This window comes from Argopecten irradians, chromosome 3, assembly GCF_041381155.1.
Source record: "Argopecten irradians isolate NY chromosome 3, Ai_NY, whole genome shotgun sequence".
Classification (NCBI taxonomy): domain Eukaryota; kingdom Metazoa; phylum Mollusca; class Bivalvia; order Pectinida; family Pectinidae; genus Argopecten; species Argopecten irradians.
This window is the reverse complement of record NC_091136.1, coordinates 1,224,884-1,248,983: the sequence shown is the minus strand read 5'-3', so window position 1 is coordinate 1,248,983 and position 24,100 is coordinate 1,224,884. Positions and strand designations below refer to the sequence as shown.

Here is a 24,100-nt window from a genome sequence, read left to right as displayed (position 1 = left end):
ACTCAGACGGCTGCCATATTGAAATCAACATCTCACATCTTCCTAATGGACCCTTTAAAACGTGAAGTAGTTAAACATTTAAAACCAAAAGATTTTAACAGAAATTTAGACGTTTATCCACAAAAATCTTCACATGATAAGCATAATTTGCATAACGCCAAAAGTTCAACCAATGTGAAAGTTAGTGTTGGCAGTATGGCTGAAAGCTCAAAAGATTCTGTCGTACAGAGTTTGCAATTTCCTGGTCTAGTGGGTGCTCCAAATAGCCAACAAACCAGAACAGAGTTTAAGTTTCCCCTGAAAACGCATATGAGCCCTTCAAGATCTAAGTATGAAACAACTCATTACGAAAATATAGGGATGAATCAATTAACAAAGAATAATGTTAAAGACGTTGTAGAGTTTCATCCTGAAAGAGATATTCCGAACACAAATATAAGTACTAGTTTGATACATCGTAACATTATACAAAAACAAGATGAGATGCAAAACCATGTTGATCATACAAACACCCAATTCGTAACCCAGGATATAGTGCTGGACAGCAACAATATGTTTACAAGAGAAAATTATCAAACGAATGAAATACCATCAACTTATAAGGATGATCATTTTCTGAAATCGACTTATATGATTGCAACAAATGAAGCAAATCCTGCATCGCATGCAGGGCGGGTTCACAACATTAAGTCACTTATTCAATATACTCAAGGAAACGTCCAAACTAATCGCATTAAAAATATTAATTCTAGAACAAAATTCGTAACGCCAACTGTGTTAACCGATAAGATTGAAAAAAGTAATTTGCACTTCCAAAATGTCGAACAAGCTGTCCGATTTGACCTGATTGAGAACAAATTTCCGCCTTCGTTTCTTGAGCATAGAAATATCTCGGACAAAACACGATCAATTTATGACTGCAGTGCTCCAAGTAAAGTGAAAGAAGTGGAAAATATTCTATGTATGGTATGGACATTTTTATTTTTTTTATTGTTTTTTTTTCTCATCACAAATAATATAAGCATTGTCGTGGTAGTATCTAATTCGAGCACTTTCCCTGACTTCAGTGAAATATTGTAATTTAAAAAATATCATTGAAATGTTTTGTCTGATTTAATAAAACACGAATGAAAAAATCATTCCATAAAAATAAATCATTGATGTTCAAACGTGATACTTACACATAAATTATATATATTCTGCATATCTTATTAACAACCACGCCTCTTGTAACTGTTAACCGGTCAACAGTTTTGACTGTCGAACATTGGTTTTTTGCAATTATCTCGGGCAATAATCGTCTCACTTTCTTCACGAATATTTACACGCACAATATGATTCGCACAATATGATTTTCATTTTTGAAGGACAAGCCAGCATTTCTTACTAACTATAAAAATCCATGTTGGAGGGACAGTCGATCAGGCAGATTAAGATGTCTGCCATATTTCCATTTGTTTGGAACATGCAAGTCCGGAACAACAGACCTATTTCATCGGATGACCCATCACCCTCAGATTATTCCTAATAGAGGTATCCTATCTAAGGAGACGTGGTTCTGGAGCTGGAGGCGATACGGTGGGTAGTAGACGATGCCTAAACGGAAACACATATGTAGATCTTTAATTTATCTTGCTTAAAACACTTTCAACATTCCATTCAGGAGGCCTTCTCATGTATGTGTCGCGATGATTGTACATCTATATGTATATTTTGAGTGAGTATGTGGTATACGGTGTACTAGTTTTCATTATTGTCTTCACCAAATGATATATTTTTTTAAATTGCTTTTTGGTAAGTCACGCTATAATGAAACATAATGAGGTTCTACCCTAACCCTCATTAGTACTTGAATCAATTTCATTCCACTTAGTCAACGAATTATAAGGCACACCATGCACGTGCTCCATGACCTTTAACATAGGAACATAAAGGCAGGTCTGAGTTGTCAAAATTCATTTCGATGTAGTCTGATTCATATCAATATTGATAAATTTGGGTCTTGAAGAAGATAAATACAGGGCATAGGCCGGGATCTAGAGGGGGTCTACGTGCCCCCCCCCCCCCCCCCCCCACAACTTAACGAACCAATGTTTTTCTGAAGCCTTATGACCCACTGATAACGAAATCGAGAGGTAACATTGTATAAACTGGGATGAACTTCCGGTTATGACGTCATCAAGATGGCCGCCATCTCGAATTTCACTAAAGATTGAAAAATAGTCATAACATTGGCATTTTTCAACCGAAGAAGACAAATGAGGCCTCAAAATGACCACGATAGAACAACAAATACATATCAGGACCATAAAATCCAATATATGTAGTGATTTCTACGCAGGAAATGAAAAAATCGGATTTTAAGCTCAAAAATGGTAATTTTTTAGCAATTTTTTCATATTTGGCTTGACGCAGCAAAAATGTTTGCCAACAGCAAACTATTATTTCTAATTAGTTATTTGACCTCTTATCAATCAGTAAAAACGACACCAACAAAAAAACAATGTTAACATTGTATAAGCTCCGGTTATGACGTCATCAAGATGGCCGCCATCTCGAATTACTAACAATTGAAAAATAGTCATAGCATTAACATTTTTCAACCGAAGTAGACAAATGAGGTATCAAAATGATCATAATATAACAAAAAATTCATATGGGGACCATATAATCCAATATATGTAGTGATTTCTACGCAGGAAATGAAAAAATCGGATTTTAAGCTCAAAAATGATAATTTTTTAGCAAATTTTTCATATTTGGCTTTACGCAGCAATAATTGTTTCCCAACAAGAAACTATTACAGCTGTATTCGTAATCAGTTATTTGACCTCTTATCAATTAGTAAAAACAACAACAACAAAAATATATAGAAATGCAAAAGAGAATTGTTGTTATACCATCATTTGGTATACAAAACATCACCGGGTGCGTATACAGGGTATATGATTGCTGTTTTTTCCAAACCGCTGACACTACAGTTTCCGGATGTCTTAGAACTTCCTGAAGATAACATTGGCAATTGACGATCCATATCTTAACACATTTGAATTATAAGTTGGCTTAATATCTAAGTGGGACTTTACAATTTCCTAACAAAATTCATTTTCATGTTCGAAAGTTTGTAGACTAGTAGCGTCTCAAAATGAATTTTTACTGCACAACGCCAACTAATAGGGTATCAAATTAAAACTGAAGAAAGCATTTGTTTCCGTTAATACCACGACACTTTCCGAAATTTGTTTCTTTTAGAAATAGCGCATCCACTGTTAACTTTATTTTTCTGTGTGTAACGTAAGGAAATGTCAGATGGTTACTGCAGTATCACATATTTCTTTCAATAGTTCTTAATGATAAGCATTATCTTTGTGCGTGCTTTCTCGCCAGAGTGTCGATAAGCTGATGAGCTGATGTGACATTACATTACCGGTTTACCATCGTGGTTCTAACTTGTCAACCGTCCATGGCCAGAGGTAACATCAAGAACATCGGGTTCGCGGATGTGGGATCTCATCTGGTTTTCAACCTAGTGATTCACATATCGTATATGATGTTCCAGACCTCTCCGGTAGGATGGAAAAGACACCAGAGCCACATTCTGCGAAGGGTTGCGTTGCATCTCCTTAATTCGTATGAAGCACAATTCCTCATTCTTGTGAACCCTCAGTGACCATAGATGACACAGATGAATTATTTGAGGTCATAAATGAGGTCTACAGTGAAGTTCCTCTCTTTGCCAAGTCTGGAGAGCACTGTAGAAAACTTTTTCTGGAGAGTCTTCAATGGTGTATCCACGCATACACCAGATGCGACACAATCAGTACCTTCAAGGGACATGGGAAAGTCTGACCAATGAAAAACATTTAACATTTATGACCTCATTAAAGACCTCTAGGATATCACCTGTGCCATCTATAGTCGCACGAGTGTCCACAAGGTTAATGAATGGTGCTTGAATCATTCCACCATTCGAAGAATCTGGATCTGGTGTAATTTCCTGAGAAGTCTGAAACAGCATATACGATGTGTTAGAATCTGAAGGAGATCCCACATCCCTGAACCTGTTGTTCCTGATATAAACTCTGGCCATGGATGAGCCATGAAAGATGACAGGCTAGAACTCCACTGGTAATGTAGTGTCACATCATCTCATCGACATCGAAGACGACGCCCTGGCTTTCGACGAATTGGATACTGATATCTCGATTACTCTGATTAGGACTGCATGTACCAGCTACCAGACATGCCGAGTCATGTCAGAGGATAGTGCAGTGAGGCGGGAAAGCACGCACAATGATAATGGTTATAATTGAGAACCAGTGAAAGAAATATGTGACATTGTGGTAACTATCTGACATTTTGCTAATAATATGCATAGGAAATAAACGAAACTGTGACTTGTCCTACCCGAGGCTAGATATTCTGTCAACTTTACATTCATGTTTCCTACTTATAAATCGCCAATAGTCAAACTTATTTAAGGAACTTGTAATACACCAGGAAACTGTAGTGTCAGCGGTTTGGAGTTAGAAAAATAGCATATACCCAGTATACCCACCCGGTGATGTTTTTTTTTTTAAACTTAATGATGGTATAACAATAATTCTTTTTTGTATCTCTATATATTTTATTGTTTTACTGAGTGATTAGAGGTCAAATAACTGTTTACGAATAATAGTTTGCTGTTGGTAAACATTTTTGCTGCGTCAAGCCAAATATGAAAAATTTGCTAAAAATTATCATTTTTGAGCTTAAAATCCGAATTTTTCATTTCCTACCTAGAAATCACTACATATATTGAATTATGTGGTCCCGATATGAATTTGATGTTCTATTATGATCATTTTGATACCTCATTTGTCTACTTCGGTTGAAAAATGTTAATGTTATGACTATTTTTCAATTGTTAGTGAAATTCGAGATGGCGGCCATCTTGATGACGTCATAACCGGAGCTTATACAATGTTAACATTGTTTTTTTTGTTGGTGTCGTTTTTACTGATTGATAAGAGATCAAATAACTGATTAGAAATAATAGTTTGCTGTTGGCAAACATTTTTGCTGCGTCAAGCCAAATATGAAAAATTTGCTAAAAAATTACCATTTTTGAGCTTAAAATCCGATTTTTTCATTTCCTGCGTAGAAATAACTACATATATTGGATTATATGGTCCTGATATGTATTTGTTGTTCTATTGTAGTCATTTTGATGCCTCATTTGTCTTCTTCGGTTGAAAAATGTCAATGTTATGACTATTTTTCAATCTTTAGTGAAATTCGAGATGGCGGCCATCTTGATGACGTCATAACCGGAAGTTCATCCCAGTTTATACAATGTTACCTCTCGATTTCGTTATCAGTGGGTCATAAGGCTTCAGAAAAACATTGGTTCGTTAAGTTGTGGGGGGGGGGGGGGGTGCACGTAGACCCTCCCTAGATCCCGGCCTAGCATATATATTCTGTATTTGCATATTACAGAAAATGGTATTAAAGGAAGAGTTTCAATAAGGTTTAATAAATTTCTCTTTTGTACAGTTGGTGAGCAGCTGGTTGTTGTTATTTAGAAAGTCTCTAATATTACTAGGAAAACAAATGGCAATAAGATCAGTAACTGATGTGTACATTTAGGCTATGAATGCTGCAAGTTGCAAAGCTGAGTTAATACGTTTATTATCTTCTCTATATAGGAAGAGATCGATCTTTGATAATTATACTTTATTTCTGAACCAAATCTTGTTTGTTATCTTTCAGATCCAACATTTGGGCAGCTGATGTCTGGGAACTCTTCAAACGCTACAAGTAAGGTTTCATCTTTATTGCATGTCCCATTTGAAAACCAAAGACAATAGCTACATGAAATATCAAACAACGAGAGGAAATGCACTGACATTCCAACAGGTGTTGTCCATCATGTAGGAGCTATAACTGGGAAACTTTAAAAATCTTTAAAATCTTAATTTTATCCTTATGTTCACCCATATATTTTTAATTTAAAGATATCTATTTTGGTGAAAATTGCATCATACTAGTACTGTGGCTTCTCTATGACAATCAGTGAGGAATCTAGTCTAACATATCATAGATTAAGATTCACGCTTGTTAATTGATGGCTATGTAGATGCATTATTTGTAATAATTTATATTTTCTGTTTTTCAATTGCATTGTTAGTTTCCTCAGACCGTAAGAAAACATTAATACATGTATAATGTTTCCGTGAAATATAATTGCACGAAAAATAATTTTTAATGATATTAGAAATAACGTACAGGTTTCATAATACTACACAACTACCATCCTCGATACTCCAGGGGTTCCGATCACTTACGATATCTACACCCCTGGACTATTTCATCGTAAAACTGGAGGCAACAGAACAGAACAGGTAATTTAGTCCTTTGATGTACATCAAAAGAGCCGTATAACGGTACACTGTGGTTGACTATGTGGCTTTGAAGTTGGCTCTCTCTGTAGTCTTCGAAGGAAATCTTTGCTGGTCAAATATTTTCAGCTGAGCTGCCTTCAATTTCACTATGAGATAGTCCAGGGGTGTAGAGATCGTAAGTGATCGGAACCCCTGGATTATCGAGGATGCACAACTACATACATTTTCATGTCCAGTACTTGTACTTTATGTGATTTGAGGCTGGATGTCTTCATTCCTCATCTATTCTGTCTTTGCATATTACAGAGTTAACTCCCTTTCTGGTAGGTATCCATTGTGACGTCATTATTTTGTGAGTGCAATTCACGCCGTTTTCTCAGAAAAGTGTGACGTTACGCTCGCAAACACATGACATCACAATCAATACTTACCGACAAGGACAGATAACTCTGCCATCATGTATGGCCGATGACCGCAGTGATGTTGATATCGCTAGAGTAGTATGTGAGCGGCGCACTGACAGATGGTTTGTTTGTATCCAGCAACGGAGATCACGTCGAATCTCGTAAACTCTCACACTTCCGCTTTCCAGCCCTATAATAACTAATATGCAAATACAGAATATAATTCCATAAAGCAGAGAACGCTTAATCAAATTTTAGCGGTTTATAAATTTTCACGATCTTAGTCAGCCATTTCTCAATATATCGCGAATCAAATCTTCCCGATCTTTACAATGCCCCGCGAAAATAGCCGGCTACACGGTATTCTTATATAAAAAAAAACGTTCGAAAGACGATTCCAAAAGGCTTCACATAAAATTCAACTATGTCGAGTAGTAACAGCGATGTCCTACGAAATAGCGGAAACATTATACCCGCAAAAAAAAAACAAAAAAAACCCGCAAAAAAAAAAACAAAAAAAAAAACGGCTACACCGTATTCTTAAATGCAAAACGAACTGACTTTCAAAAGACGTTTTGAAGAGGTGTGAAATTCAGCTACGTCGAGTAGGAACCTTGTTGAAATGGATATATTATTGCACATATACCCTTTATTTTGATCTTTTCAGGAATGGGAATGACTCTAAAAAACTTTACAGATTTCTTCGATGCAGAAACTATTGAAAGACATGTTACGTACGTGAAAGGAATTTATCCCTATCATAAACTTGTGACTGGTATGTATCGTATTATACATCATTTTTTCAATATTATATGTCATCGATAGAACTATTGAATGTGGTTGTGGGTACCATTGTGATTGAATTTGTCCACGAACATCTTTACATAAAATGTTTTGAATTTACCGTATGGAGAGTCATTATGTAATCTTGAAATGGCCTCAGTGGTCTATAAAATGTGTTTTTATCCAAAACATTATCACTAAAATGTTTTTATGTAATCTGAACGATTAGATACTGCCGAGTATGTAGATGTTGCCAAGAAATGAGAAATTTGTCAATTTTTATGGAAAGTCAAAATTGATGTAGGTTTTCTTTTAAATGGACAATGCAGTCAGGCTTATTCTGTTACATAACCACGAAGCAAAATATGGCATAGATAAACTGTCATACATTCCTTATCAAACATATAACATAAAATATTGGCAAATTCCGCGTCATTGTTAAGTACATATTTGTATTTTGATTGATACCGTTAAAATTCCAAATAGCATAGCAATACGATTAAGAAGATATGATATATACGCGGTACCAATACCCGAGCCAATGTCACGTATGTTAAACAAATGAAATACATAATCACTGAGGAGTTTGTGAAATGATTTTTAGGCATGACAGTTTACCTAATAATGTAAAACCACTACTGTCAGAGCGATTTGAGTAGTTCTAGTTGCATTTCTCCACGAGCAAGGGCCAGGGTTCGGTATACAAGACGTCCGACTGCAATGTGTAATGCCGGACAGCGAGCGAGTTTGAACATTTCACATACATTTTTCCATAATTGGCTTATCTGGCATGTCAAAGTAAAAACAACTTATCTTATTTCTATTAGAGCTGGTTTGTTTCCGATGTATGCGCAAATTTCAATGTTCTCTTAGACCGAATTGTCCCTTTAAGATATAACATACAATTATCAACAGGTATTTGCTCTCTAAACTAATAATACATGGATCTCTGATTTTTTATTTCGGTATAATTTGCATTGGACATAATACGCTATTTTTTAAACATCAATTATCATAATTTAATGACATTTATTATTACTGCATGTAACATCGAAGTTTTGTTGAAATTGACCCCAACACTGATTATTAACAATTTTCTCTCGCGACTGATCGTTTAATTAGCGACACTGTGAACCTGCAATAGACAGTACATAATCCATTATTAACTTCTAAGAGCATCACAATATCACTTATATTTCATATCACATTTTAAACAGAACTTTTTATTTCTTTATTTCTATATTTTTCTTTTTTTATTATTGTTATCATTAATTTTTGTCGACTTTTGTCGTTCTAGGTCATGGAGATCCTATGGATATTTGGGATTTTTCCAGATGGGAGAGTATTTCACAAAACGACCCTTTGGCCTTGGAACCGGATATAACGACTCCATATTTAATTCGCCACGTTAATCCTGACGTCAAATTGATTGCGCTGCTGCGAGAACCAGCTGAAAGGTAACGTTCTGTACTTGTTAACGTGTTATGATCGTTCACTGTATACCACTTTATGATTGCGAAATACAAATGTAACGTTAGAAAGCTCAAACCTCTATACCGAAGTTTTAGAACATATTTGCCCTTTTCAACACATAATTGCATTGTCTGACAGCAAATGTGTATACTGGTTAATATTTCATCGTATTTTTTAAGGTTTGGCAAAATTTCGCTTTTTCACGATAAGATTTAGTTATATAAGCTTGTATTCCTAGTATTTTGGGTTTTCTTACCAAATAAGTCGAATTCCTTTTTATCAGCTTATTAAAAGTGAGGATACTTCTGTAACATAACTACGAAGCAAAATATGGCATAAATGTATTGTTCTACATTCTTTACGAAACGTATGACAAGAAATCTCGACAAATTCCACGATATTGTTAAGTATTTTGATTGACATGTGCGCTGTACTCATACCCGAGCCAAAGTCAGGCACGTTAAACAAATGCAATACATTACCACCAAGGAAATTATTTTTAGACAAGAACATGCATCTAAGAAGGTAAACACTACTGTAAGAGAATTGAGTAGTCCTAGACACACATTTCTTTCATACCTACGGGTTTAGTACTGGCTGGTCTAGGGAAATACACTCATGTCGCCTTCGGCTGTGTTGCATGGCTACCCATGCAATAAAGCCTCGTGACGTCACAGCGTCAACAAAATCTCTATTTCCTCGGTAAAAAATTAACATTTTTTCACAAATATGACTGGTTTTACTATAAAAAGATGCAAACAACGGAATTTGTGTTGAATATATCACGTAATTTTTCATGTATGGTAAATAGACTTTCATTCGTGGATTTCTTTGGATTTATTTCAAAATGGCGGGATAATACAGTTGTAAAATTGCAAAAAAAAACAACGTCGAGGTATGAAAGAAAAATACTCTTTCATAAGTGGATATGAAGGATAGGGATAGTCTACTCTCGGGATCACAAAAATTGCAAAACCCTCGGCAAGCCTCGGGTTTTACTATTTTGTGACCCTAACAACTGGTTTGTTTCCGATACGTATGTTTGCAAATTTTTATGTATTCTTAGACTAAATTGTCCCTTTAACTTATATTTTAGTTGAAAGTTACATATTTTAGGATATATTCCAAATATTTCACTGTATGTTTTCTAATTTCAAGAACTGTTTCCACTCTTTGTTTGGCTTTTTCATGTAACTATTTGTTATTCTTTCAGGGCATATTCCCATTACTTGCACATGCATAGTGGCGATACGAAGGAGGAGTTTCATTCCGACGCAATCCGTACCATCAAATATTTGAGGGATTGTGAGAAAAGTGGTGAACTAAGGGCTTGTGTATACAAACAAAGCGCTTATATAAAGGTATATTTACAAAATAAGTTGAGGTATGTACGTGATATATCACAAGGACAGGTGGGCACGCTACGGAAAGTATTTACACATCTAAATCTAGGTATGTACGTGATATATCACAAGGACAGGGTGGGCACGCTACGGAAAAGTATTTACACATCTAAATCTAGGTATGTACGTGATATATCACAAGGACAGGGTGGGCACGCTACGGAAAGTATTTACACATCTAAATCTAGGTATGTACGTATATTACGCTACGGAAAGTATTTACACATCTAAATCTAGGTATGTACGTGATATATCACAAGGACATACGCTACGGAAAGTATTTACACATCTAAATCTAGGTATGTACGTGATATATCACAAGGACAGGTGGGCACGCTACGGAAAGTATTTACACATCTAAATCTAGGTATGTACGTGATATATCACAAGGACAGAGTGGGCACGCTACGGAAAGTATTTATACATCTAAATCTAAGTATGTACGTGATATATCACAAGGACAAGTGGGCACGCTACGGAAAGTATTTATACATCTAAATCTAGGTATGTACGTGATATATCACAAGGACGGGTGGGCACGCTACGGAAAGTATTTACACATCTAAATCTAGGTATGTACGTGATATATCACAAGGACAGAGTGGGCACGCTACGGAAAGTATTTACACATCTAAATCTAGGTATGTACGTGATATATCACAAGGACAGGGTGGGCACGCTACGGAAAGTATTTACACATCTAAATCTAGGTATGTACGTGATATATCACAAGGACAGAGTGGGCACGCTACGGAAAGTATTTACACATCTAAATCTAGGTATGTACGTGATATATCACAAGGACAGGGTGGGCACGCTACGGAAAGTATTTACACATCTAAATCTAGGTATGTACGTGATATATATCACAAGGACAGGTGGGCACGCTACGGAAAGTATTTACACATCTAAATCTAGGTATGTACGTGATATATCACAAGGACATGGTGGGCACGCTACGGAAAGTATTTACACATCTAAATCTAGGTATGTACGTGATATATCACAAGGACAGGGTGGGCACGCTACGGAAAGTATTTACACATCTAAATCTAGGTATGTACGTGATATATCACAAGGACAGGGTGGGCACGCTACGGAAAGTATTTACACATCTAAATCTAGGTATGTATGTGCACGTGATATATCACAAGGACATGGTGGGCACGCTACGGAAAGTATTTACACATCTAAATCTAGGTATGTACGTGATATATCACAAGGACATGGTGGGCACGCTACGGAAAGTATTTACACATCTAAATCTAGGTATGTACGTGATATATCACAAGGACAGGGTGGGCACGCTACGGAAAGTATTTACACATCTAAATCTAGGTATGTACGTGATATATCACAAGGACAGGGTGGGCACGCTACGGAAAGTATTTACACATCTAAATCTAGGTATGTACGTGATATATCACAAGGACATGGTGGGCACGCTACGGAAAGTATTTACATACATCTAAATCTAGGTATGTACGTGATATATCACAAGGACATGGTGGGCACGCTACGGAAAGTATTTACACATCTAAATCTAGGTATGTACGTGATATATCACAAGGACAGAGTGGGCACGCTACGGAAAGTATTTATACATCTAAATCTAGGTATGTACGTGATATATCAACAAGGACATGGTGGGCACGCTACGGAAAGTATTTACACATCTAAATCTAGGTATGTACGTGATATATCACAAGGACAGGGTGGGCACGCTACGGAAAGTATTTACACATCTAAATCTAGGTATGTACGTGATATATCACAAGGACAGAGTGGGCACGCTACGGAAAGTATTTACACATCTAAATCTAGGTATGTACGTGATATATCACAAGGACATGGTGGGCACGCTACGGAAAGTATTTACACATCTAAATCTAGGTATGTACGTGATATATCACAAGGACATGGTGGGCACGCTACGGAAAGTATTTACACATCTAAATCTAGGTATGTACGTGATATATCACAAGGACAGAGTGGGCACGCTACGGAAAGTATTTATACATCTAAATCTAGGTATGTACGTGATATATCACAAGGACAGAGTGGGCACGCTACGGAAAGTATTTATACATCTAAATCTAGGTATGTACGTGATATATCACAAGGACAGAGTGGGCACGCTACGGAAAGTATTTACACATCTAAATCTAGGTATGTACGTGATATATCACAAGGACATGGTGGGCACGCTACGGAAAGTATTTACACATCTAAATCTAGGTATGTACGTGATATATCACAAGGGACATGGTGGGCACGCTACGGAAAGTATTTACACATCTAAATCTAGGTATGTACGTGATATATCACAAGGACAGGGTGGGCACGCTACGGAAAGTATTTACACATCTAAATCTAGGTATGTACGTGATATATCACAAGGACATGGTGGGCACGCTACGGAAAGTATTTACACATCTAAATCTAGGTATGTACGTGATATATCACACTCTATAGGACAGAGGTGGGCACGCTACGGAAAGTATTTACACATCTAAATCTAAGTATGTACGTGATATATCACAAGGACAGGGTGGGCACGCTACGGAAAGTATTTACACATCTAAATCTAGGTATGTACGTGATATATCACAAGGACATGGTGGGCACGCTACGGAAAGTATTTACACATCTAAATCTAGGTAGTACTGATATATCACAAGGACAGGTGGGCACGCTACGGAAAGTATTTACACACTAAATCTAGGTATGTACGTGATATATCACAGGACATGGTGGGCACGCTACGGAAAGTATTTACACATCTAAATCTAGGTATGTACGTGATATATCACAAGGACATGGTGGGCACGCTACGGAAAGTATTTACACATCTAAATCTAAGGTATGTACGTGATATATCACAAGGACATGGTGGGCACGCTACGGAAAGTATTTACACATCTAAATCTAGGTATGTACGTGATATATCACAAGGACAGGTGGGCACGCTACGGAAAGTATTTACACATCTAAATCTAGGTATGTACGTGATATATCACAAGGACATGGTGGGCACGCTACGGAAAGTATTTACACATCTAAATCTAGGTATGTACGTGATATATCACAGGACATCACACGGAAAGTATTTACACATCTAAATCTAGTGGGCATTATCACAGGACAGGTGGGCACGGAAAGTATTTACACATCTAAATCTAGGTATGTACGTGATATATCACAAGGACAGGTGGGCACGCTACGGAAAGTATTTACACATCTAAATCTAGGTATGTACGTGATATATCACAAGGACAGGGTGGGCACGCTACGGAAAGTATTTACACATCTAAATCTAGGTATGTACGTGATATATCACAAGGACAGGGTGGGCACGCTACGGAAAGTATTTACACATCTAAATCTAACACAGGAACAAAGGTATGTACGTGATATATCACAAGGACAGGGTGGGCACGCTACGGAAAGTATTTACACATCTAAATCTAGGTATGTACGTGATATATCACAAGGACAGAGTGGGCACGCTACGGAAAGTATTTACACATCTAAATCTAGGTATGTACGTGATATATCACAAGGACAGGGTGGGCACGCTACGGAAAGTATTTACACATCTAAATCTAGGTATGTACGTGATATATCACAAGGACATGGTGGGCACGCTACGGAAAGTATTTACACATCTAAATCTAGGTATGTACGTGATATATCACAAGGACATGGTGGGCACGCTACGGAAAGTATTTACACATCTAAATCTAGGTATGTACGTGAGTTGATATATCACAAGGACAGGGTGGGCACGCTACGGAAAGTATTTACACATCTAAATCTAGTATGTACGTGATATATCACAAGGACAGGGTGGGCACGCTACGGAAAGTATTTACACATCTAAATCTAGGTATGTACGTGATATATCACAAGGACAGAGTGGGGCACGCTACGGAAAGTATTTACACATCTAAATCTAGGTATGTACGTGATATATCACAAGGACATGGTGGGCACGCTACGGAAAGTATTTACACATCTAAATCTAGGTATGTACGTGATATATCACAAGGACAGGGTGGGCACGCTACGGAAAGTATTTACACATCTAAATCTAGGTATGTACGTGATATATCACAAGGACAGGTGGGCACGCTACGGAAAGTATTTACACATCTAAATCTAGGTATGTACGTGATATATCACAAGGACAGGGTGGGCACGCTACGGAAAGTATTTACACATCTAAAATCTAGGTATGTACGTGATATATCACAAGGACAGAGTGGGCACGCTACGGAAAGTATTTACACATCTAAATCTAGATATGTACGTGATATATCACAAGGACAGGGTGGGCACGCTACGGAAAGTATTTACACATCTAAATCTAGGTATGTACGTGATATATCACAAGGACATGGTGGGCACGCTAGGAAAGTATTTACACATCTAAATCTAGGTATGTACGTGATATATCACAAGGACAGGGTGGGCACGCTACGGAAAGTATTTACACATCTAAATCTAGGTATGTACGTGATATATCACAAGGACAGGGTGGGCACGCTACGGAAAGTATTTACACATCTAAATCTAGGTATGTACGTGATATATCACAGGACATACGCTACGGAAAGTATTTACACATCAAATCTAGGATGTACGGAATTTCACAAGGACAGTGGGCACGCTACGGAAAGTATTTTACACATCTAAATCTAGGTATGTACGTGATATATCACAAGGACAGGGTGGGCACGCTACGGAAAGTATTTACACATCTAAATCTAGGTATGTACGTGATATATCACAAGGACAGGGTGGGCACGCTACGGAAAGTATTTACACATCTAAATCTAGGTATGTACGTGATATATCACAAAGGACAGGGTGGGCACGCTACGGAAAGTATTTACACATCTAAATCTAGTATTGTACGTGATATATCACAAGGACAGGGTGGGCACGCTACGGAAAGTATTTACACATCTAAATCTAGGTATGTACGTGATATATCACAAGGACAGGGTGGGCACGCTACGGAAAGTATTTACACATCTAAATCTAGGTATGTACGTGATATATCACAAGGACAGGGTGGGCACGCTACGGAAAGTATTTACACATCTAAATCTAGGTATGTACGTGATATATCACAAGGACAGGGTGGGCACGCTACGGAAAGTATTTACACATCTAAATCTAGGTATGTACGTGATATATCACAAGGACATGGTGGGCACGCTACGGAAAGTATTTACACATCTAAATCTAGGTATGTACGTGATATATCACAAGGACAGGGTGGGCACGCTACGGAAAGTATTTACACATCTAAATCTAGGTATGTACGTGATATATCACAAGGACATGGTGGGCACGCTACGGAAAGTATTTACACATCTAAATCTAGGTATGTACGTGATATATCACAAGGACATGGTGGGCACGCTACGGAAAGTATTTACACATCTAAATCTAAGTATGTACGTGATATATCACAAGGACAGGGTGGGCACGCTACGGAAAGTATTTACACATCTAAATCTAGGTATGTACGTGATATATCACAAGGACATGGTGGGCACGCTACGGAAAGTATTTACACATCTAAATCTAGGTATGTACGTGATATATCACAAGGACAGAGTGGGCACAATACGGAAAGTATTTACACATCTAAATCTAGGTATGTATGTGCACGTGATATATCACAAGGACAGGGTGGGCACGCTACGGAAAGTATTTACACACATCTAAATCTAGGTATGTACGTGATATATCACAAGGACAGGGTGGGCACGCTACGGAAAGTATTTACACATCTAAATCTAGGTATGTACGTGATATATCACAAGGACATGGTGGGCACGCTACGGAAAGTATTTACACATCTAAATCTAGGTATGTACGTGATATATCACAAGGACAGGGTGGGCACGCTACGGAAAGTATTTACACATCTAAATCTAGGTATGTACGTGATATATCACAAGGACAGGGTGGGCACGCTACGGAAAGTATTTACACATCTAAATCTAGGTATGTACGTGATATATCACAAGGACATGGTGGGCACGCTACGGAAAGTATTTACATCATCTAAATCAGTTCTATGTATGTACGTGATATATCACAAGGACAGGGTGGGCACGCTACGGAAAGTATTTACACATCTAAATCTAGGTATGTACGTGATATATCACAAGGACATGGTGGGCACGCTACGGAAAGTATTTACACATCTAAATCTAGGTATGTACGTGATATATCACAAGGACAGGGTGGGCACGCTACGGAAAGTATTTACACATCTAAATCTAGGTATGTACGTGATATATCACAAGGACATGGTGGGCACGCTACGGAAAGTATTTACACATCTAAATCTAGGTATGTACGTGATATATCACAAGGACAGGGTGGGCACGCTACGGAAAGTATTTACACATCTAAATCTAGGTATGTACGTGATATATCACAAGGACAGGGTGGGCACGCTACGGAAAGTATTTACACATCTAAATCTAGGTATGTACGTGATATATCACAAGGACAGGGTGGGCACGCTACGGAAAGTATTTACACATCTAAATCTAAGTATGTACGTGATATATCACAAGGACAGGTGGCATACGGATTTATCGGAATACACAAGGACAGGTGGGCACGCTACGGAAAGTATTTACACATCTAAATCTAGGTATGTACGTGATATATCACAAGGACAGGGTGGGCACGCTACGGAAAGTATTTACACATCTAAATCTAGGTATGTACGTGATATATCACAAGGACAGGTGGGCACGCTACGGAAAGTATTTACACATCTAAATCTAGGTATGTACGTGATATATCACAAGGACAGGTGGGCACGCTACGGAAAGTATTTTACACATCTAAATCTAGGTATGTACGTGATATATCACAAGGACAGAGTGGGCACGCTACGGAAAGTATTTACACATCTAAATCTAGGTATGTACGTGATATATCACAAGGACAGAGTGGGCACAATACGGAAAGTATTTACACATCTAAATCTAGGTATGTACGTGATATATCACAAGGACATGGTGGGCACGCTACGGAAAGTATTTACACATCTAAATCTAGGTATGTACGTGATATATCACAAGGACATGGTGGGCACGCTACGGAAAGTATTTACACATCTAAATCTAGGTATGTACGTGATATATCACAAGGACAGGTGGGCACGCTATACGGAAAGTATTTACACATCTAAATCTAGGTATGTACGTGATATATCACAAGGACATGGTGGGCACGCTACGGAAAGTATTTACACATCTAAATCTAGGTATGTACGTGATATATCACAAGGACATGGTGGGCACGCTACGGAAAGTATTTACACATCTAAATCTAGGTATGTACGTGATATATCACAAGGACAGAGTGGGCACGCTACGGAAAGTATTTATACATCTAAATCTAGGTATGTACGTGATATATCACACGGACATGGTGGGCACGCTACGGAAAGTATTTACACATCTAAATCTAGGTATGTACGTGATATATCACAAGGACAGAGTGGGCACGCTACGGAAAGTATTTACACATCTAAATCTAGGTATGTACGTGATATATCACAAGGACAGGGTGGGCACGCTACGGAAAGTATTTATACATCTAAATCTAGGTATGTACGTGATATATCACACGGACATGGTGGGCACGCTACGGAAAGTATTTACACATCTAAATCTAGGTATGTACGTGATATATCACAAGGACAGGGTGGGCACGCTACGGAAAGTATTTACACATCTAAATCTAGGTATGTACGTGATATATCACAAGGACATGGTGGGCACGCTACGGAAAGTATTTACACATCTAAATCTAGGTATGTACGTGATATATCACAAGGACATGGTGGGCACGCTACGGAAAGTATTTACACATCTAAATCTAGGTATGTACGTGATATATCACAAGGACATGGTGGGCACGCTACGGAAAGTATTTACACATCTAAACTAGGTATGTACGTGATATATCACAAGGACATGGTGGGCACGCTACGGAAAGTATTTACACATCTAAATCTAAGTATGTACGTGATATATCACAAGGACAGGACAAGAGTGGGCACGCTACGGAAAGTATTTATACATCTAAATCTAGGTATGTACGTGATATATCACAAGGACATGGTGGGCACGCTACGGAAAGTATTTATACATCTAAATCTAGGTATGTACGTGATATATCACACGGACATGGTGGGCACGCTACGGAAAGTATTTACACATCTAAATCTAGGTATGTACGTGATATATCACAAGGACATGGTGGGCACGCTACGGAAAGTATTTACACATCTAAATCTAGGTATGTACGTGATATATCACAAGGACATGGTGGGCACGCTACGGAAAGTATTTACACATCTAAATCTAGGTATGTACGTGATATATCACAAGGACAGAGGTGGGCACGCTACGGAAAGTATTTACACATCTAAATCTAGGTATGTACGTGATATATCACAAGGACATGGTGGGCACGCTACGGAAAGTATTTACACATCTAAATCTAGGTATGTACGTGATATATCACAAGGACATGGTGGGCACGCTACGGAAAGTATTTACACATCTAAATCTAGGTATGTACGTGATATATCACAAGGACAGAGTGGGCACAATACGGAAAGTATTTACACATCTAAATCTAGGTATGTATGTGCACGTGATATATCACAAGGACAGGGTGGGCACGCTACGGAAAGTATTTACACATCTAAATCTAGGTATGTACGTGATATATCACAAGGACAGAGTGGGCACGCTACGGAAAGTATTTATACATCTAAATCTAGGTATGTACGTGATATATCACAAGGACAGAGTGGGCACGCTACGGAAAGTATTTACACATCTAAATCTAGGTATGTACGTGATATATCACAAGGACATGGTGGGCACGCTACGGAAAGTATTTACACATCTAAATCTAGGTATGTACGTGATATATCACAAGGACATGGTGGGCACGCTACGGAAAGTATTTACACATCTAAATCTAGGTATGTACGTGATATATCACAAGGACATGGTGGGCACGCTACGGAAAGTATTTACACATCTAAATCTAGGTATGTACAGGCATGGTCATATATTTACACATCTAATTAGTATGTACTCATATTCATATCTATATAAGGGCATATATTTTAAACTGTGTATGCTAAGGGCATTTCTGTTCAAATTCCAAATGAGCACAACGTATAAATGCCTATAGATTTGAGTTTTAAAGGAGATACAAATCACATTAATTTATTCGTCAAGAGCAACTCCTCTTTAACAACGAATTGCCCCTGAGGTCTACCATTCGATAAAATTTCAGTTTTGCAGACGCATGCTTTCTAAAAAATATGTACAGTAGCTTGATACAAATGTGGAAGTAATTTAAGCATTTTCATAGTAGATATATCGTGCAATTATGTCGATAATGTTGATTATATTTTCATACTTTTTAGATCCAATAACTTACTCGGATTATATGCACATTGCTGGTCAACAGAAGCAGTATGTCTCTCCCCTGAAAGCCAGACTTGGGTCTATGCTGCCAAAAACCAAAGCCATTCTCAACAAATACTTCGAAAGTTCCATCCATAAACTCGTCACTTTATTAAACGATACAAAATATCTTAAGTGGATAGATAGCAACTCAATCGTCAATGACAATATCAACTTGGATACTCTGGACGAGTTTCATGCAACAGCACAAAGTTCACTTATGACTCAACACAGGGCCCGACTTCGAGCACTAGTAACGAACTTCGACAGAAGAAAGAGACTTAAACAGTTTAATACATTTAAATTGAACTTACCTACGAACAATGTACCACGTGCTGATCTTCCTTCGTTCCTTTTATTACAACCCCAACGACCAAATATACGGGAACATAACAATGTCACGATACCTCATCAACTTAGAATTGTATCCAATATAATCAACCACACATTACACAAACTTAATATCTCTGACAGAAAACTAAAACGCACGTCACCGTACGTTACCGCTAAAGTCAAGTCTTCAAAAACAACCCCGAAAATAAAGTCCTCAAACACAATACAATTAATGAAATCCCCACAACCACTCCCTAAAATATTACATTTTAAAAACAATCCAAAAAAATAGTTTTGTATCAAATTTGAAAATTGAATACTAAAAAATGATAAGCACTTTCAAATCGTTCAAAAAAAATAATAAAAATATAAAATCTTTAAAAAATATGCCAACAATAAACACCCTGAAGGCTCCTAGAAAGCACAAAATAGAATCCGCATTTCTTGCACTCTGAAAAGGTGATCGTTATTTGAAAGTGTCCTCAAAATCTTTTTAAAATTCAGATTCCTTATTACTATATGATACATATAAACATCTCATAATGAATTTAGATCGTCAAAACTGTAAAACACGAAAGTTATTGGTTTTTTTACATGGATAATGTATGATCATTACTATTTTACCACGAATGTTGTGTTTTGGTGATGCTGTTTTTAAAGATGTACAATGTGTTCCAAAAATAACTCATTCTCATATGAATGTGTAAACTCGAAACCACATCCATATGAAATCCAATGTGAGAAAGCAAATACTGATCGACCCAATCCAAAACCAGTATTAAAAAAAAATGAAGAACATGTACTACCGACCGTAGTTTGTTACGCTCTTAGACTCAACGATCCAGTACTAAACTGGAACGTAGAGTATCGGTGTGTAATCGAAGATCTGGTTTTAATCAGATTGGGCTATTTTATAATTTATAATTTAACATGACTAAACTATATATGAAACATAATACAGATGAATTAGTTGAGGATTTCATCCTAACTATAGCTCAGTGTACAGGACATCACGTGAAATAAAATCAAACCGAATCAAATCATTTCGACTTTTGTTATCGTATTGTTTACAAAAGACATTGTGCATGAGAAAGGAAACTGTAGTAAGTTACATCACATGTATATTTTAGCATGGTGCTTGCAGACTGATGTTAAGCTAATTATAATCAGCCAGGGCAAGACAGCCTATGTGTATAGAACAATTTTTCCTTCATTGCATATTAAAGAGTTAGCTATCTATTGTTACGTCATTACATGTATATTTTAGCATGGTGCTTGCAGACAACAACAAAATCATGACTACATGAATTGAAGACAATATCTTTCCAATACACCACGTCAATATTACGAGGACGGCGGGTCAAAATAGCGGCATCTGCATTTCGCAATACATTTTGACGTGAAATTCTTCAAAATATAGGATTAAGTTGTTGTAGATATGTGATAAAAAGTATCTTAAAATTGTGATTATTTCATATGAGATTTTATGAAACTCGTCTTTAAAGTTTTAATTTTTGCTCGCCAAGGCTCGCAGAAATAAAAACGAACTTCTTAGGCTCGTTTCACAAAACCTCATATGAAATGTTGATTAACCACTTGGGGGGAAACGAGAGCTCGTGCACAGGCGCTAGTCATTGACGCGATGTCATCGATATATCAGTCGACGTTATAAATAACGCAATATAACTTCACTGGGATGATGGCGCGCAATGAAATTGCTTCTAAACTGCTTTCATTACTTTTCTTTATAGAATATATCGAAAAATCCCACAGATGGGCCTGTTATAGCTATCCTCATGCAAGATACTGACTGTCTACACTCGGCAAACATCAGGTGTGCGTACCACTAAAAGTTTTTTAAAAATCTTTCACTCGGGGTGAGATTACTGGCATCATCTTGTTACTAGCAATCGCGCTGGGTAACCCTTATAGACTATTAGATCAAGTAATTCCTGAACAACCGCGGCATAACCTTGTCAACTATGAAGAACATCTTTGCTGCGATGGCGCAATAAAAATGCCTTGATAAACAGTTAAAATTTCACTAATTCCGTACGTATGAGAGACAAATGCCAAATATGGGTATGTCTGGCATACAGACATGTATACATATTTCAGTCAATTCTTAATGTAATAATTGATTTGTGTATCGTGCGTGTGTTACTCATGTATATTCGCTTGTCACTGGGTTTGTAAGTGTGTATAGATCTAGATGTGTCAGAGATTTAGATTTTTGATTTGATCACATTAAATAACTAGGGCATGGTAATAATAATATACAAATATTGCATTTTGATGAGGTCTATACATGGTTATATCGAACAAAGAAAGAATATTGACCAAGGACGTAGTCCGAGGTCGATATTTTTCTGTGGTCGATATAAACTGTTACCAGATTTGACATACAGTTGATATGAAGCCCATCCGGAAGGAAGATAAATAGAATGGCGCCCGTTAGGGCGCCATGAATATTTATCTTTCGGACGGATGGGCTTCATATCAACTGTATGTCCAATCTGGTAACAGTTTATTACTTATATTTCCATTACGATCATTCAAATTCAAAACTATACACGTATATCCTTTGAATTTCACGCTTGCGTTAGTGTTGACGTCACCAAGTTCAATAGACGGAACAGCCATTGCATTAGCTTCTGAATATAGTTCAACACAAAATGGTTTGAAACAAGCGAACAAATGGAAATTATGCAATGATATTTTATAATACATGCTATTTTGTCAACACGATAATACAATTAGATTTCATAGACCGCGCAATTTTAAAACCACATTTAAAATTATTTTACCGTTATGTATAGGCGTAAGCATACATTATTTACATTGTCAGTGACGCGGCGGAAACGTTAAATATTCATACGCTTGACCAGATTGGAGTTCATAGTCTGATATTGCCCATCTGGTTTAACATAGATTAAACGGGAAACTGAAAGTAGAATGGAAATATAACCATGTATTGACCGAAATCAAAATGCTATAATTGTTTTATTATTTTTCTGGATTTTTTTTTACATATTGAAATAAGTGTGAAACTAAATAAGCATCGCATTGTAAATTCTGCTTCGTGATAATAGTTACAATCTTATGATTTTGTAACAAGTTTATAGAGTCCTCTAACATTAACTTAAACAAGAATTCTGTTAAGTTCAAGTCAGTTGTGGAGTCTTGTATACAAGTAATTTGAGTTGACATATCAGCATCATAATATTAATTTTTATCAATATTTTAAGCTCATATTTCCAGTTTTTAAATCAGAGATAATAACTGTCTTAATAAAATCTAGCCTTACTACACTTGTCTCTTAAACTCCATATATACACATGTATATTATGTACATATAGGGATTGGATTTCGTTTTTATGTTAACCATGCTTGTATGGAGCAATTCCTCTAAGAATATATTCTATGGGGCGCGTTAGCGCCCCATATTGAATATATTCTTAGAGGAATTGCTCCATACAAGCATGGTTAACATAAAAACGAAATCCAATCCCTATATTTACACTCACACGACTTTTTATTTATATTTTATGCAATAAAATCGTCATTTGAAAGTGACGTAATTATTCAATAAAAGTCGGTCAAAAGTGGGAGGAGCTTACTCATTTGAACAGCGAATGGTGACGCTTCACGTAAGATAGAATTATTCATCCGCGACGACAAAAAAGTTCAATATTTTAGTGTAAAATAAACATGACAAACAAAGTAAATTTCAGAGATAATTTTATTTAATCAGATCAGAACTTTAAATATATATTCAATTTTGC

The 24,100-nt window shown here is 37.1% G+C and overlaps 1 protein-coding gene across 1 annotated transcript; it reads left to right on the top strand.

Moving 5' to 3' along the window:
• Nucleotides 1–245: 245 nt before the first annotated feature.
• LOC138317242 (carbohydrate sulfotransferase 15-like) lies at nucleotides 246–21,358 on the top strand. Its single transcript, XM_069258796.1, has 8 exons — nucleotides 246–966; nucleotides 1,368–1,578; nucleotides 2,285–2,326; nucleotides 7,455–7,562; nucleotides 8,868–9,027; nucleotides 10,257–10,431; nucleotides 16,494–16,614; nucleotides 19,943–21,358. Exons 1-8 carry the CDS (start codon nucleotides 310–312, stop codon nucleotides 20,605–20,607), a joined length of 2,139 nt encoding a protein of 712 aa, XP_069114897.1. The 5' UTR covers nucleotides 246–309; the 3' UTR covers nucleotides 20,608–21,358.
• Nucleotides 21,359–24,100: the final 2,742 nt, after the last annotated feature.

What these genes read in the sequence shown, in the direction of transcription:
- LOC138317242 (XM_069258796.1), top strand. Translation starts at nt 310, where the DNA reads ATGAGCCCTTCAAGATCTAAGTATGAAACAACTCATTACGAAAATATA. An exon ending in CTGGAGCTGGAGGCGATACG is followed by an intron (nt 1,579 to 2,284) that starts GTGGGTAGTAGA and finishes TGACCACGATAG; the next exon opens with AACAACAAATACATATCAGG. An exon ending in ATTTACACATCTAAATCTAG is followed by an intron (nt 16,615 to 19,942) that starts GTATGTACGTGA and finishes CATACTTTTTAG; the next exon opens with ATCCAATAACTTACTCGGAT.